We start from the raw sequence: 16,396 nt of genomic DNA, 5'->3' as shown, positions 1-16,396 counted from the left end.
TAACAGTTCCTGGAGGACCAGAGTTTTCCCAGAGCCCGAATCTACAAGGGCCTGGATGTTTTTTCCCCCAATCAGGGCTGGAAGTAGCCTGGGCTTGTAATTTTCCCCAGTAAAAGCCAAGGCGATGGTTCTGCTGAATGAACAATCCATCAGTGGACAGTCCACATACCGGTGGCCTTGTTCTCCGCAGGCGGAACATGGGGAGGTTCCCTCGCATGAGGGGGCTGTGGATAGCGCTCCGCTGGACGGTTACTGGAGACCAGGCATCTGGTGGGTCCTGTGGGCGACGTCCTCGGAAGTTCCTCTCACTTTGCGACGAGCCGACATCCGGAAGGAGATGAGGGTCTCTGCGGGGACCAGCATTTGGACTCCGTCCTTGCTGGAACGACTGCTCCTTCCGTTGGACTTGGCGGTTCCGTGATGGGCCGTAGGTTCCCCATTGATCCGACCACCCTCATTGGGCGTCCGCAAGTGCCGGTGGAGTCGGGTCCAGGACACTCGCCTGCTGCTCAGCCCCAAGGAAGTTCTCCACGAGTCGGACCGCCAAAGCTAGGGTTTCAGCAGCGTGGCATTTTACCCATGAGCGTGCAGAATGGGGTATTATTTGTAGAAATTGTTCCAAAACCACCTGCTCAAGAATTGCCTCCTTAGTGCACTCCTCGGGTTGTATCTAGCGTGTACATAAGTCCAATAATCGCTGAGCGAGGACCCGGGGTCTCATCTTAGCGGTGTACTTCATGTTCCGGAACTGCTGCCGGTAGTCTCTGGGGTCAGACCTAAGCGATCCAGTATGGCGGCTCTTACTTGGCGGTAGTCCATTGCCTGATCTGCTGGGAGACCCTGATATGAGGCCTGGGCTTCTCCTATGAGGAGTGGGGCCAAAGATGTTGCCCAGCGATCTGTAGCCCAGCCCTGAGCTTCGGCGACTCTTTCAAAAGTCAGTAAAAAAGCCTCTGGATCCCAATTCTAACACCATATGTTGTAGGGTACATGCAACTACACACGTGGGTTTCTTGCCAAGGCTTATTTATTTAGCCTTAACAGATATACAACACACAAAACAAAAATAGCTTTTCTTCAGCAAAAACAAAACGAAACAGTTTCTCTTTAGCAGACAGTGTGTAACTCAGTCAGCAATCCCTTTTCTAAGCAGGAGACAGACAGTTTATAATACAGTTACTTTGTTTATCAGACCTTGTTCTCAGGAATCACTTTAGCAGCTTACTCCTCTCTCATCAACAGCCTCCCTCTGTCTACAGCCTGGGTTTTAACACACCTTGATTAGGCAGCTGGGATCCAACTAATTATCCTGAGGTTCCCAGCTGAAGTTAACCTAGTCAGTGCTGCACTGCAGACTAGACATAGGTTTTTCAGGCATATGACTGGTGGCTTTTGTTTACCCTGTCACAGGGCTACATATATATTATTAAAAAAAATCAATAAGATGTGCAGAAATGTAATTACAGCATTTTAATTATTTTCTTAGAGCAGCAATACTGTACATATTTTAAAGGGCAGTTCTTTCTTGGACAAAAAAATGAAGTAAAGACAGCAGCATATTTAATAGGATAATTGTTTGTCACCTTTCAAAAAAATAACAATACATTAAAGGTAGGGTTGTAGTTGTCCAAATATCTAAAATACAGGATGGTTGCATTAAAAAGACTGCATAGGAGATCAAATAAATTTTTCAGCACTGCTTTTTCAAATATGTTTCAAGATATAACATTAGTTTGTGCTTTCCGCGCCAATTTTTTTAAACAAAGTTTAAAACAACAACAACAAAAAAACACAAAACAAACAAAAACACCACATCTTTGGGGAGCTGTGGTTGCATATTTTTCTGCCTTTTTAAAGCAGCAGTCCAAGCTGCCATTTTTTAAAATGTTATTTTCTTTCCCTTTAATATATGCATCAACGCAATCAACACACAATGAAAAGTTATTAGCTTAGTTGCCGATCGATCCATTCTCCTGTAATTGATCTGCGAAGATTCGGCTTGTGGGGTTCACTAAATGGCTGTAGAGGAGTGTAGCCCTCTTTCCCCCTTACTAAAGAGATTACCGGTACTGCCACCACCTGGTGGCTCACAGAGGGCCTAAGCTCTGTCACTGGAAGCCTGGGGTGGTATAATTATCACCTCGGTGTAGCCCTCCACCTGCAAGGGATTCCAGCATAGTGGGAGGAGTCCCTCACAGGATCAAATAGTAATAGTAAACACCCACAGTATATAATAACAACCTTTACTGACAGCACATACAACATAACACCACCCCACAGTATAGTGAACACCCCAACTCAGTACCACCAATGTGTCCCCCCAAAGTCATTAGTTGCTAGGCATCAATATCCTGATGTCCTTTTCCCAAATGTCCGGGCCCACCCAAAAGTGTATGGAGTAGTGCTACCCCGTGAACTGTTGAGGCACTTTGTTGAGGTACCTTCCGAGTACTCCAGTACTCGGTGCAGCCAACTTAGCAATGAGGATCCGCTGATCCAGCGACGTTGTTGTCCGCGATGGTGTCCACCTCTGCGTTGGGTGGTCTCCGGTAGGTGGGTCCCACATTTAAGAGTCTCTGATACCGTCGGGGTGGTCTGATCCCAGACAACAGGCCGCGATCACAGAACGGCGTCTTCACTGTGTCCCTGACACTAATCAGTACTATGGGGAAGCGTTCCTATCTAAGGAGCCTTCCCTGAAGCATCCACAAGCTACACGTGATTGGGACCTAAGGGGATTCTCTGGCCTACTCTGAGTGCCACTGACACTCAGACCCTACCTTCAGCTTTTCTGTCCTGGCTCCAACTGATGCCTCGCACTCCAAGCGTGCCAAATGTAGCAAACTGTTGCAGGGGAATCCTGGCAGCCCTATTGGCTGAGCTGTGCCACCTGATATGGCTGCCCCAGGGGATTCTGGGATATGTTGGTCCCCTGCAGAGCTATATACAATATGGCCGCCTCTCTTCAGAGTCCCCTGCGCATATGCAAGCTTCATGCTCTCCGCCGGGAGCCTTCTACGCATGCGCGTCTATCTGTCATGGCGGCCCCCGCTTGCCGGGTGCGCTGTGGAGACTCCAGCGCAATGGAGCTCCCTGCTCGCAACTGCAATCTCTTGTGCCGGGTCTGCCTGCCATTCCGGCGTCACCCAGCACCTCTCTGCAGCATGCTCGGCAGCCACAACAGCCTCCCCCTTCTCTGCACACGCATCGGAGGTAATGGGGGGATGGGTGCAGGATTATTCTGCAGTCAGTGGAATGCATTTGCATATTAATATGACAAAGTTCTGTGGGGAAGATCATGTGACCATGCAGTCACTAGATATAATTGAGCTCTGCACTGCTAGAGAGAGTGCATGGTTCCAAAAGTGGTGTGCCAAAGCGTATTTCAGACATATGTGTGTATATCAGACATTTCATGTTTGAAGAAACATGCTGCATCCTTTTTTTCGGAGCAATGCCCATGCAGATCATACATTTTATTTCTTGAAATGTTACAACTAGAGAACGTTTCCTGAAGCATCAGTAGAAATTGAGCCAATTTAACTTTCCTTACGACCAAGTTCTGATGCAGTACTGATCTCCCGCTGCAGGTAATGTAAATACCCAATGGGATGCCAACATCAAATTAATTGCAGGGCCGTGGCAGAACACTTTCTCATTTCATTCTGTTTATGTAAGATTATAATTGGTTGTGCTTTTGTTTTTCACTGCTGGTTGATCAGACATAATGCCTGACTAATGGATTCCTTTGTTTGGGGAACATATTTATTGGACCTTATAATTCATGGAAAGATGTTCTGTGCAATTGTTCTGAAGTCAAAATTCCTTTCTTCTAAAATGCAGAAAGCATACAATATTCTATTTCTTTTGAAAACTGCAGACCATTGTTAATGGCACTGGTTATTGCCCCGCTCATCCCCCCCCCAAAAAAATCACCCGCTGAGAATACACTGGACTGATGAGGTAGTTCTTAATTTCGATTCCTTCTTTCTTTAGACACGGTCATGGGGTTTAAATACTGAAAATGAACTAGTTTGGCATATGTAAGTGCTGCATTACAATTTTTTGAACAAGGCCTGCTGAGAAAATATAATCAGAATAGAAGGGTAAGTGCAGTACAACAATGTGGATCTCTACATACTGCACGGTCGAGGGTAAACCGAACCCAACTCTTATCATTATTTTATGATATATTTTCTTACATAGTTCTGCAGTGTACTTGGTGCTGCACATAGTTTTCCAGGAACAAGTTTCTGGCTGCAGAATGCAACATATATATATTTTTGGTGCCTGGAAAACAGGGAGATACAGTATAATAACTTGTTCAAGGAGCTGAACAAAATTGTTGTGTAAAGCAAGAGTGCAATAATATAGAGTGAAGCATGTCCAATTTGAAAAACAAAACCAAAAAACCTTTAAATACTTCCCTTAATTGTTGGTCCTTGATCAGCTTCAGTAAAACAATACCATTTTTTTTAATGTAACGGGTATTCCCCCACCCCCAATCGCAGATATTGTGAATGTGAGGGGGAACCTATATGTTACCAGGTGTGGAGCGTTATACCTGTCAGGCTTACAGGAGGTCTGAGCCTCCGCCAGTGAGAGCCTGGGGTTTCAGCGCCTCCACCTGTATAGGGTTCTAGGGATGTAGAAGGTTGCCTACACAGGACCTGCATATACAATGTCCACATAAACAGGAATGTATATAACCACTTTATATATGTATGCAGCTAGTAACACACTCTTAATAACGTACACTACTAACACTCCCCCTAGGGAGAAACTCCAGTCCCCGTATCCCCACACTGTGTCCACAGCCCAACCCCCTTGTCCCGTGTTCAGCGCTGCCACTATGTGTGATGATTGTATGTTAGGATACGTTGGTGCACTTATGGGTGTACCTGCCGAACACTCCTGCACTCGGGCCTGCAATTGACTTCGCAAAGGATCTGTCGCTCGGTGATTCCGTCTGATCCTGTGGTTCCTTGCACGGGGTCCGCCAGGAGCGATCCCACCCTGGTGATAGTCTCTGTGGGCACGGACTTGAGCCCAAGTCTTCTCTCGGGGAGCGCAGCGTCCGCTGTGTCCCTATCTAACACTAGTGCTACTGTGACAGGGTCCCTAACCTAGGGCCTGTCCCTGTAGCACCACAAGCTGGGGAGTGAGAACCTATCTGGGGACTAGGGGGTTACTGACCTGCTCCGTTCCCCTAGCTCTTCCCGGTCCTGACTCTAACTACTACCTAGCACCTGCAGTGCTGCACTGCCACCTACTTGGTACTTGCAGCAACCGTGCTGCACAAACACACTATGCCTTCTTGTCAGACCTCACAGCACTGACAGTCGTGACTCTGACAAGACAGCATATATGCACGCCTAAGGGCAGGGTCCCTAACCTGGGGCCATCCCTTGTTAATTACCCACTAACCTGGTGGGGAGTTGGGGCCTGTCTGGGACCTGGGGAACCTTACCTGGTGCAGGGGCCACTTGCTCCCTACACCCTTCCTTCCCCTTCTTGCTCCCAGCTTCAACTGACAAAAACCCTGTCTGCACACAACATTATTGCAACTCTGCAGCATGAGTATCTGCAAGCTCTATTGGCTTCAATGCTGCCTGTGACCAGGGTGAAAGTGCAGTCCCCAGAGGCTGCTGGGAATTGTAGCCCTTGGCACAGCTCTTTCCTATGGGGACCGCATGCGCGATCTTTACTGCACATGTGCGATGCTGTAATGGCCGCCGCTACGCATAACTGCGCCTGCGCAACCTCCCAGAGCTCCGGCACACTGGCAATGGCCACCACTACCCTGGCCAACCTCTGCGCATTGCACGAACCTCGCGCCGCAACCAAGATGGCGGTGCCCTCCGGGAGAGTCACCGTCCCCTTCCCCCACTGCCACAGGGGTAAGGCAGGGGGCAAAGGAAGATCAGGGGAACCGGGGTTGACCCCCTTACATTTATTTATAAAAATGTTTTACAAGGAAGTAATATATTGATAGTTACCTCTCGTTTTGTCCTGGGCTTAGAGTTATGATACAGTAACAATACATGGTTACATTAAATGAACAGAGGTTATATTGTCAATTCACAGACATTTCATGGAGAGATAGAGTTCGAAAATTGGGTACAGGGGATAAAGGACTGGTGAGTTTCAGATTTGAAATAGAGCAGCTTTAACATCGGCAACCGGCTCACACCCTTTAGCTGCCCTTCGACTGCGCCAAAGGCTGTCTGCCTTTTGGGTGATGCAGATGTTCACCGAAGGGGTTCCGATTGAATGCAGCTGCGAATTAAAAGTTCTTTGTCCTCTTGGCTCATTAACATTCCAGTGGGTGGGGTTGACGTTCTACAAAGTACAAACAAATATTAACCTTTAGCACAATGGTCCTGTGCAGAGGGGAGCAGCTCTTGGGAGCCCGATCAGACGTCCACCTTTGGGGTGAGGCAGATGTACACTGAAGGGGTTCAGATTGATGACATAAGATTTGCGTACAATTTAGATGTTCATCTAATTCATTAACTATGTTATGCAATAGCTCTAAAGCCAAAGTGGTTTACCTAGAGAGAAGAAGAACAAAGCATTTGACATACTGTAAGATATAAAATGTTTGAAAATAAAGGTTATAGTACTGTATATGGACTTGTAATTGTAATCAAGTGAAAAAAGGTAGCTGGAAAGGTTTAGGACCTGTGACTGACTTTGGTAGGCAGAATGAAAGAAATGCCCTAGTAATTAATTCTACGGACACTGATAAATCAACCACATCAAAGTTCACTAATTAAGGGCTGTTGAGATTTATAATTACATGTGCAGTAAATGTAATTTCCAGTATTTGTGAAAAAAGTAATACAATATAACGCTGCTTCCCCCACCCTCTGGGAGATCTGCCTGCTTCTGAGTGTGTTGTGGTGCGCTGTACCTGTTGGTTTGCTGGAGAGCTGAAGTTCCGCCAATGGTATTGGGGAAACAGGACCGGCTTTTGAGGTAGATGCTGGGTTCAGTCTCTGGGTGCTAGCGCCTCCATCCACCGCAGTTTCCAGGATTGCTGAAGACAGCCCCTACGGCAGAACCAGTCCCTACTCCCCCTGATTGACTGCAGACTCAAGGCAGGAGTATATTGAAACAGGAGCTCTTTATTTAGCATCCACTACATACATGTTGATCATACAGCAAATCTCTCTCTCCTCTCTCTCCTCTCTCTCTCTCTCTGTGGGACTGATCATATAGTCCCACCCCAGAGGGCGAGACACACAGAGTACTCACTCCATTACTAGAGTATGCAGGCTAACTCAATTTAGGGCAGTCTCTTCCTTAGTGCAGAAGGGGAGGGCACAAGGCATGTGCTCACGATTGGACAACACACATACCATGTCCCACCTCCACTCCTGCCACTCAAGGAAGCTACATGGGGAGGGGTAAACCCAAGATGGGCCTGGACCTACCAGGACTTACATGTCAGGGTGGGCAGACGGGTAGCCAGAACCAACCATCGCTACAACAATATATTCTGTTACATGCAATTCATTCACCACCAAGATGAGTTATTATAGAAAAGAATAGACTAAAACACTGCGTATTGGACTGCCCCAAAATTGCGAACTTTTGGGAGCAAGTGCTGGATTATATACAGCAGAATGTTAAAATAAATGCGGTTAAAGAACCAGTATCTTTGATATTTGGCAACTTGGAGGAATGGAAGATCATAAATGACGGTGTAAGAATACCTAAATTCGTAGAAACAGTATTATTCGCTGCCAGAAAAACCATAATGTTACAATGTATAAAGGATATACAGAGGGTGACCAGATGTTCCAGTTTTTAGGGATTTATCCCGACCTTTTTGGGATGCAGTCCCAGTTTTCTATTCCGTTGGTGCGCATGCGCGATCGGCGCTTAATGGCTGGTTGTGCGCATACGCGATCGACACTTGCCGACTGCTTGTGCGCATGCACGATTAGCATTTGCCGGTCGCTCATGCGCATGACAAGCTCTGATTGCACATGAGCGGCCCGCAAACAACGTTTTGCGCATGAGCGGCCGGCAAACGCCAATTGCACATGAGCGACCGTTAAACGCCGATTGCGCATGAGCGACCGGCAAACACTGATTGTGCATGAGCGACTGGCAAACACCGATTGAGCATGAGCGACTGGCAAACACCGATTGAGCATGAGCGACTGGCAAACACCGATTGGGCATGAGCGACTGGCAAACACCGATTGAGCATGAGCGACTGGCAAATGCCGATCGTGCATGAGCGACGAGCATGTTCTGGTCCGTCGACTGCACGTGTTACATTTGTCCCAGGACAAATCTGGTCACCCTAGATATACCCTAGATATACCCCCCTAACATGGAGATGTTAAACAAATATTTAACACGATTATTCATGTTAGATAAAATGGAAGCCGAAACAATAAAGTGCTAAAGAGGAAACACTATTTAAACTTTTTACCAGACAGGGACAAAGAGATTGTGATGCATGCGTTTGGCCAAACGTCATCGTATTTACTAAGAAGTCTGATACATGAGATAACTAGAAGGTGATGAGAGGGGGGAAGAATAAAACATCTATTGCCTGTTATCCTTGGATAAGATTAGAACCTACAGCAAAGAAACAACAAATTTAACTGTGGGTAAGGGGAAAGAGGTACACAGGGAAATACAAACCCATAGTGCAATGCAGATAGGACGGACTCAATTTAAAATTTAATTTAGATTTTTGTTTGTCATTGTCTAAAGTATATGTAATTTTCATATATTATTTTCTGCTTTAGTGTACTGTTAAAAGGAAAAGAATATTGTAATCACACGTAATAAACATTTTCAGTGATAAAAAAAAGAATAGCATTTTGCTTTGTTGCACCGTTCAATAATGTCATTTTTTCTTATTTCTGGCGCTTGACATTAAAAAAAAGCCATGTTAATGACTCCTTTTGTCATTTGCAGGAATGATTACTTTTAAATGATTGAACTATTACTGTGGCCTTAATTACATGGCAACAACATCTACCGCATGAATGTTAAAGCTTGATCAAAGAGCAGCATACTGTAAATGTCAATCTCTGGAGAGAAATACTGTATCTAACTGTGGGCACTTTCAGTTGTGTTTTGGACTTGGCTGTTTGTTCTGCTTGTGCCAAATTTCAATTTGTTTAGTTCAGTTTTTTTTACGAAATTATGTGAAAAAAAATCAAAATAAGCTGAAAAAATGCTAAATAGCACAAAGCATGAAAAATGCTTAAAATAAATATAAAATCCTAAAAATAATTGGAAAACTAAATTAAAATAATTTGAAAAGATATGGAGAAAAATACCCTAAGTTTTCAACTTCACAGGTATTATACGAAGACACCCCAAAAATGTGTAAATGTAGTACTCTAGATTGTATAATTGTTGTCCATCTTAGTTTTTTTTGTGAGTTTCCTAGGAGGAAGTGCTGTTACATGAAACACGTGTCAGTTTAGGGTCTGTCACCACTGATAATGTCATAATGCCAAGGAGAGGATGAGCTTCTCGATGGTGTCTCCTACACCTTGCGTCTCTCCCCAGTCATACATTGATGTCGACACTGTACAATTCAATAGTCCGCAACTTTTGGGAGGACGTGTTTCTCTATGGTGTTCTATTCACCTTGTATCTCTTTTGATTCCTATTGAGGTACTGGCTACCCTGTAGCTTTGCTTCTGGGGGCATACAGTATGTAGGAGTTTGGATGGTTTTCTTGAGGGTGCTTATTGCCCCTTGTGCGCCCCCCTTAATTAGAGCTGTTTTTGACAATATATTCAGAGTAAACAATATCTGATATGACCTTATAAATATCAGGCAAAGATTTATGGATCTAGGTCCCTGGATATTTATAGCTGTATTTCTAAAACTGATAACTGATGCACACTGAGTTTGATCAATTGTGAGGAAGCTCTTCGCCTATCCCTCATACAGAATCTGACTCTTGGAGGTCTCTGCCTGTTTTGCAATACCTTACCAATTCTAGTGTTTGTAAATGTAGCGCTGTTTTCCCCACCCTATGGGAGATTTGGTGGCTACAGGGAGCCTGGGGTGTACCTGGATCGTCTGGTGATAGCACCTCCACCTGTGAGGGATCCTGACAGCGCTGGATAACCCCTTCACAGGACCCAATACAAGAAGTACACAGTGTATATAATAACAGTTTACTGAACACAAATATGAATAAGTATATCACTACAACATATACCAGATAGGCCTAGCACGACCATAACCCCACAGTGCACTCCAAATGCAATGTCCACACCCTGATGGGACTCCCCCAAAGTACTGAGGTGCCCCTGGGCACCCAACTTCCCTGGTGTCCACAAGAGCCAACCCACCCAATGTGTGTGACGGCGCTGCCCACAATGTATCGTTGGTGCACTTAGTAGATGAGGGTATACCTGCCGGGTGCTCCCTGGTAGCGCACCCGGTAGCGCCGACAGAAGGATAATAGGGATCCGCTGATCCAGCGTCGTGGTCAGTGAATCCTACGCCTCTGCGTGGGGTGGTATCCAGCTGGATGGTCCCACCTTAATAGTCTTTTTATACTGTGGTAGTCTGGTCCCAGACCACAGGCCGCTGATGCTGAGCGTTGTTTTCTTGCTGTGTCCCTGACACTGTCACGGTTGTGCTCGCCACAAACCGGGGCCGGACCGCGTGGCTGAGGCTGGGTTATGAAATCACCGACCTTAGACCGCGCAGACTGGCCCGGAGTGCGAAGTTCATAGTCAAACAGGCCGGGTTCAGGATTGGAGAGGACAGCGTAATCGTTGGACGAGCCAGAGTCGGGATAGGAGATATCCGGGTAGTCGTAGTCCAAGCAGGGAGTCGGCAACAGGTAATCAAGCAGGTCCTCCTGATTCTGCGTAATCGCTACAGGTCGGGAACGGGGTTTGCTGTCCTCTGCGAAGGGAGAAAGAGCAGCAGCCCAAGGGGTCCAAACAGCAACCTCTGCTAAGGGTAGAAGCAGCAGGTTGCAGGGAAAGCAGGAAATAATGCTGGAACACATCCACAGGATTAGTCACGGGAAAAACAATAAAGGGCTTGTGGCAGAACACAGGAATGTCCAAGAAGGATTATGCTCGCAGAGAGGGATTGTGGGGAATGCAGTATTTAAAGGCCAGCGGGCCAATCCCCAGAGGAGGGTGTGAGGGCACTGCTCCAATGACTGAGTACAAGGCTAGGTTGCAGTGATAGGCCACACAGCTGCTTTTGATTGCAAAGAGGGAATTAGTGAGAACAACAACACCCTGCAAGGCTACGAGAAAAGCCAGGAGTGGATTCCTGACAGACACTAAGAATGCTACTTGGGCAGTGTCCCTATCTAAGGGGCATGTCCCTGTAGCAACCACAACCTACAGGGGAGTCAGGCCTAGCTGGGGTCTAATAGGGGGTCTCTGGCCTAGTGCTGGGGCCACAGACACCCTGCACACACACACCCCCCCCTTACCCTCTGATATCCCAGCTCCGATTGGCGTGCTCTTAGCATGCCAAATGTATCTATCCTCCTCAGCAGGGAATTCGGGCAGCCCTATTGGCTGTGCAGCGCAGCATGGTATCTGCCCCTGGGCATTATGGGGAGTGTAGTCTCCACAGAGCTTCTTCTCTAATGGTCGCCGCTCCATTCGCGCTACTGCGCATGCACGACTCCACTGCGCATGCACGTGCATAGTAACATAGCGGCACCCTGCAAAGGGTGTCCCAGAGAGCTTTTGGCGACTGTCGCCTCCCTGACCGCAGCTCTCCCCCCACACACCACCGGTACCTGCCCCTGCCTCCGTTGCTGCACGCGTCCGCGCCGGGAGGTAAGTGTAAGGAATCTGGTGTCCCAGCGCCATCAGCGCGACCATTGGCCACCCCCCGTCGGTACTCAGGCATCTCAGCGCCTGCAGCGTAATTCCCACATACCTCCGTTGTCTGTCACTTGCACTCAAGCTCCTCGCCATCACAGGATTGCACCTACCGAAGAGGTGCCTGTTGAACATCAGCCTCTCGTGTGTCTCCGGCTCCGCGCTCTATGCGCACACGCGCGTCTGTCACTGACCCCATGCGCATACGCACATCAGTCATCGAATCCACGCGCACACGCACGCCAGCCCCAGACGTTATGCGCACGCATTCCAAGCTTACAGAGCACACGCCTAACAGAGGCCTTTTACCCACTGCCCCCGCAGTGAGGCGCCGCCCTCAAGCACCACATGGTTTCATGCAAATCTATGACTACACTCAGCTGGGCTGTAACACCTCCTTCCTATCAGGGAGGACTCCTTGCAGTCCTCCAGGCCTGCCCCCTCTTCCCATTGGCCTGCCCAGCTTTATTATGCCTGTGCTTCCCATCTCTCGTCGCTTGACATAGTTCTGTATGGAAGCATTTGACTACTCTCTCAGTGACTCCTCAGGTATCGACGCGGCTTGGACGACTAACCCCTCTGGCTCTTGACTTCGGCTCTACCTGGACTTCGTGACTTCTGACATCCGTGACACACGGTTTATACCTTCGACCTTCCGCAACTCTCCAATACCTGACCTTGGCAACGGCAATAACTACTCTTCCTCTACTACAGGTACTGGCAAGTATTGTCTTCTTTACTATACCTGCCCTGGCAACACTAACACCACACTCTGGACGCGCTCCCTTTGCTGTGGGTGCGTGTATCCCTACGTCCCACCTCAGCACAGGGGATGGGTCTGGTCTGCGGGCAGCACCGGTGTAACAGAAAGGGGACAGAAGGGGGACCCAGAGGGGACCTGGCTACATAAACGAAACCGTTAATGTGAAGTGGACCATTACTGTTTAGTTTTATTATTTTTTCAAACCCTTTTGAACTTTTGGCCCTAATGGCTTCCTTGCTGATTTATACACTACCTAAAAATCTGCAAGGTTCATTCGTCTGACAATTGTAGGGACCTTGTTCATAACCAGTTTTTAGACTATGAAGGAAGATGCAATTTGTATTTTATTCATTTTTTCTTGTAATGACTATTTGTATTTATATTCATTTATCTCGGTGTGATATATGTTTTTGTTTTAATATGTAAATAAAGGTTATGTTTTAATTACTAGCGGACTACAATAATATTGAGTTTAATAAGAGGACATTTACACTATATTTACCTTTAGTGGTATTGAGTGCAACACGCATGAAGGGGCTTTCTTCTACTACGATTCTTTGATTATTGATTTTTTTTAAATATTCACAGATTGGCAATATTGGTGACATTTTTAGGTCTTGTGCCCCAATTTTGTCAAAATGTCAAACTGTGTACAGGGTCATGTGACCTAAACATGGTTTTTTAATGCTCTGCCCCAAAAAAGGCACATTTTGCCTAGTACTGTACAGTACTGTACATTAACATTTTGCACATTTCTATTCATCACATACTTTTAGCAACTGTTTTTTTCATCTTTTAAAAAAAAAAATTGTATCCGGTTGCAACAGTTTATTTTTATGTTTTTTAACGAGGTCATTCCAGTTATTTTTAGCAGGCAACGTAATGTTAATGCTAAACTAGATAATTTTATGCATACTTAAACCACTGAATTTAAATACAAATACACTTACTGTACATTGACTATAATTAACACTGGACAAGAAAGAGTAGTGCATTCATTTTACTTTATTTCTACCTTAAGACAAGACACATTAAGATATATCGACATTTACATTCAATTCTGGGTTAAAATGCAAATAAGCACAATATATGCCACTCTGTACTGCTACTTTTTTTTTTTACACATCTTTACAGTTTTACATTACTTTATATGTGTAAATAATGTTAGAAAGTAAAAAATAATAACATTAAGCATTCAACAATGAAATGAGAACAGAAATAACATTGCTCCCTTCTCTCTGTTTCTGTATGTCTAAAGTAGCCCATTGTGGTCCTTTGGCAACCACATGGAAATTAATTTCAGCTTGAGTCATGTTAAAGTATTATTATTGAACTAAGAGTAAGACGGTCTGCATGCGCTCGTCTTAAAGCTGCAGTTCAGTCTTTTTTTTTTTTTTTTAATTCAATAGTTTCATGTGGGCAATCTCTAATTACCTAAAGAACTGTATAGCTGCCAGTCAATTCGTTCTCCATGTATTGATTGGCGAAATCTTTAGATATGGCATATGTTTTTCTTCTGCTTCTGTCTCTCAGTGGAAGCTCATGAATATTCATGAGCACTCCTGCACTGACATGTGCTAGAGCAGCAGTGCGCAAACTGTGGGTCGCGACAATGCCGACGGGGGGCGCGGGGTTTACAGAGGCCCCGCGCGCTTCCCGAAGGCACTTAAATTAAGTGCCGGGGGAGCTGCAGGGCCTCTGTAAACCTAACTTACCGTGGCTCCGGCGGCTTCCTCCCTGCGTCGCCATGGCAATGCGGCGTCAAAATGACGCTGCGAGGTCATGTGACGTCACGTTGCTATGGCAACGTGACGTCATTACGCCGGAGCGCGGGTAAGTTGGGGTTGGGGGGGGCGCGGGAGTGAGGGGACAGCCGACAGGGGGGCGCAGGGAAAAAAGTTTGCGCCCCCCTGTGCTAGAGGGAGGGCAGGGCTGACAAAGGGGTGTGCCAGGGCTTGTGACAGGACATGAAGGGGCAGTGCCTTAGTAAATAGTTGTTAAAATAGAATACAAGAAAATTGGTCTTTCAAAGTTGTTTTTTTAAAAACAGAAAATGCTAAAAGTATTTTTTCTTACTACAGAACTGATTTATTAAAAATACCACACATGCAGGATATTAACTGAACTGCAGCTTCAATGAATAACACTGTTCTTCTTAGCTACTGTAGGCTACCTAATCCCAAAAACCTTCCAACATTTTTCCTTTGTGTACCACAGGCTGGATTGCGATATTGGGTGCATTGTGGCTTCTGGTACTGGCGGATATCCATGATTTTGAAATCATCCTGCATCGAGTGGAATGGGCAACTCTTCTATTTTTTGCCGCGTTGTTTGTTCTAATGGAGGTACTATATGTATAAGTAAAATATGTTGTTTTTCATGTGTTGATGTACTCACAGAACAAATTCATCCATAATTACTGACAATATTTGCATACTATGTGTTCACGTACATCCATAAAGTGAGATAATCTAGGCTATAATAAAAAAAGTTTTAAAAAAATTAGAATCAATAAAATGAACAATATGCTACTACCACATTTACAGAACTAAGCATTAGCTGCCGATAATGTAGCAGATAATGTTCGTTTGTTACGTGTGGTCTTGAATATATGGGACCCGTACTGACACAGTTGTCCTCTAGTATGTGGCCATCTTGCTATATATATATATATATATATATATATATATATATATATATATATATATATATATATATATAACGGGTATTCCCTTTCGTCTGACCCACCCAATCTCATATTGGCCCGTGTGGTCTTTCCAGCCCCCATTACATGGTCGTGTCTGGTGGTGCACCTGTAGGCAACAGGACTCCTGAGTCTCCCGCATGATGGTATTCGGGGATTGTCAATCCAGACAGGCAGCTGAGGTAGTGTGTGCAAGTCCTACCTATATCACGTGCAGCGCCTCCACCTCATCAGGGTCTAAGCGTCCGCAGGGAGATGGTCCTGATGAAGAACTCCTTCTTGATGGTGCCGTCCACTGGAGAGTAACTTCACAATCACACAGTGGGGGTATCTTTGAACAGGGCATCTTTATTGATCTCGTATGGGCAAGCTGCCCTTCACAGCCAATGTCTCAGCCGCACATATTGATTTGCTGTCCCTTTGATAGGTACGCCCTCCCAATGGAGTGGGATCCCCTCTCCCCATAGGGAGATCACCCCTGTGCCAGGTCCCTGGACACAGTTACTGCACTAGTGGATCCTTCCTTCCCAACGCACTCCAACAACTCAGCAACAACCTAATTTTGGGCGGTGCTGTGCCTTATATACTTCAGGAACTGTCACAGCTCTGATGTCACTAACTGTGGACTCAGAGCATGTAGCCACTCCCACCCATACATAGGGCACCTCACCAGGGTGTGAGGGCAAACCTCCATGATTACTGCTGGCATCCCTGTAACTTACCAGGTTTACTGCCAGCAGGGGAGACAACTGCAGACCATTTTACATGCATGGCTACATATATATATATATATATATATATATATATATATATATATATATATATATATATATATATATATACAACCCCACACCACATACACAGGTGATGGAGAGCAAATATTCCCAGGTTTATGCAAAAGATAAATGGGAAAATATAGTGCAACACAGCCAATAATTAATACCAGCAAGGGGAAAAAAAGGGGGGATAAAACACGTCCTCCCACTCACATGGTGTGATGTAGGCAGTTTAAGGTTAAAACCCCCTCCTGCAGGTAATTTTAAGATTAATAGAACTTTCGGTTAAACATTG

General features: G+C 45.7%; 1 protein-coding gene across 2 annotated transcripts in view; it reads left to right on the top strand.

The window, feature by feature from the left end:
- OCA2 (OCA2 melanosomal transmembrane protein) overlaps window positions 1-16,396 on the top strand; it is a 459,069-nt gene that overhangs the window by 355,012 nt on the left and 87,661 nt on the right. For both annotated transcript variants that reach the window (XM_075590565.1, XM_075590564.1), the window contains one exon: window positions 14,839-14,966. In XM_075590565.1, coding sequence (XP_075446680.1) covers window positions 14,839-14,966 — 128 coding nt within the window. The remainder of the gene's footprint in view (window positions 1-14,838; window positions 14,967-16,396) is intronic.

The sequence above is a fragment of the Ascaphus truei genome, chromosome 3 (assembly GCF_040206685.1).
Source record: "Ascaphus truei isolate aAscTru1 chromosome 3, aAscTru1.hap1, whole genome shotgun sequence".
Classification (NCBI taxonomy): domain Eukaryota; kingdom Metazoa; phylum Chordata; class Amphibia; order Anura; family Ascaphidae; genus Ascaphus; species Ascaphus truei.
The sequence above is the reverse complement of the archived record's forward strand: the minus strand, read 5'-3'. Positions and strand labels throughout refer to the sequence as shown.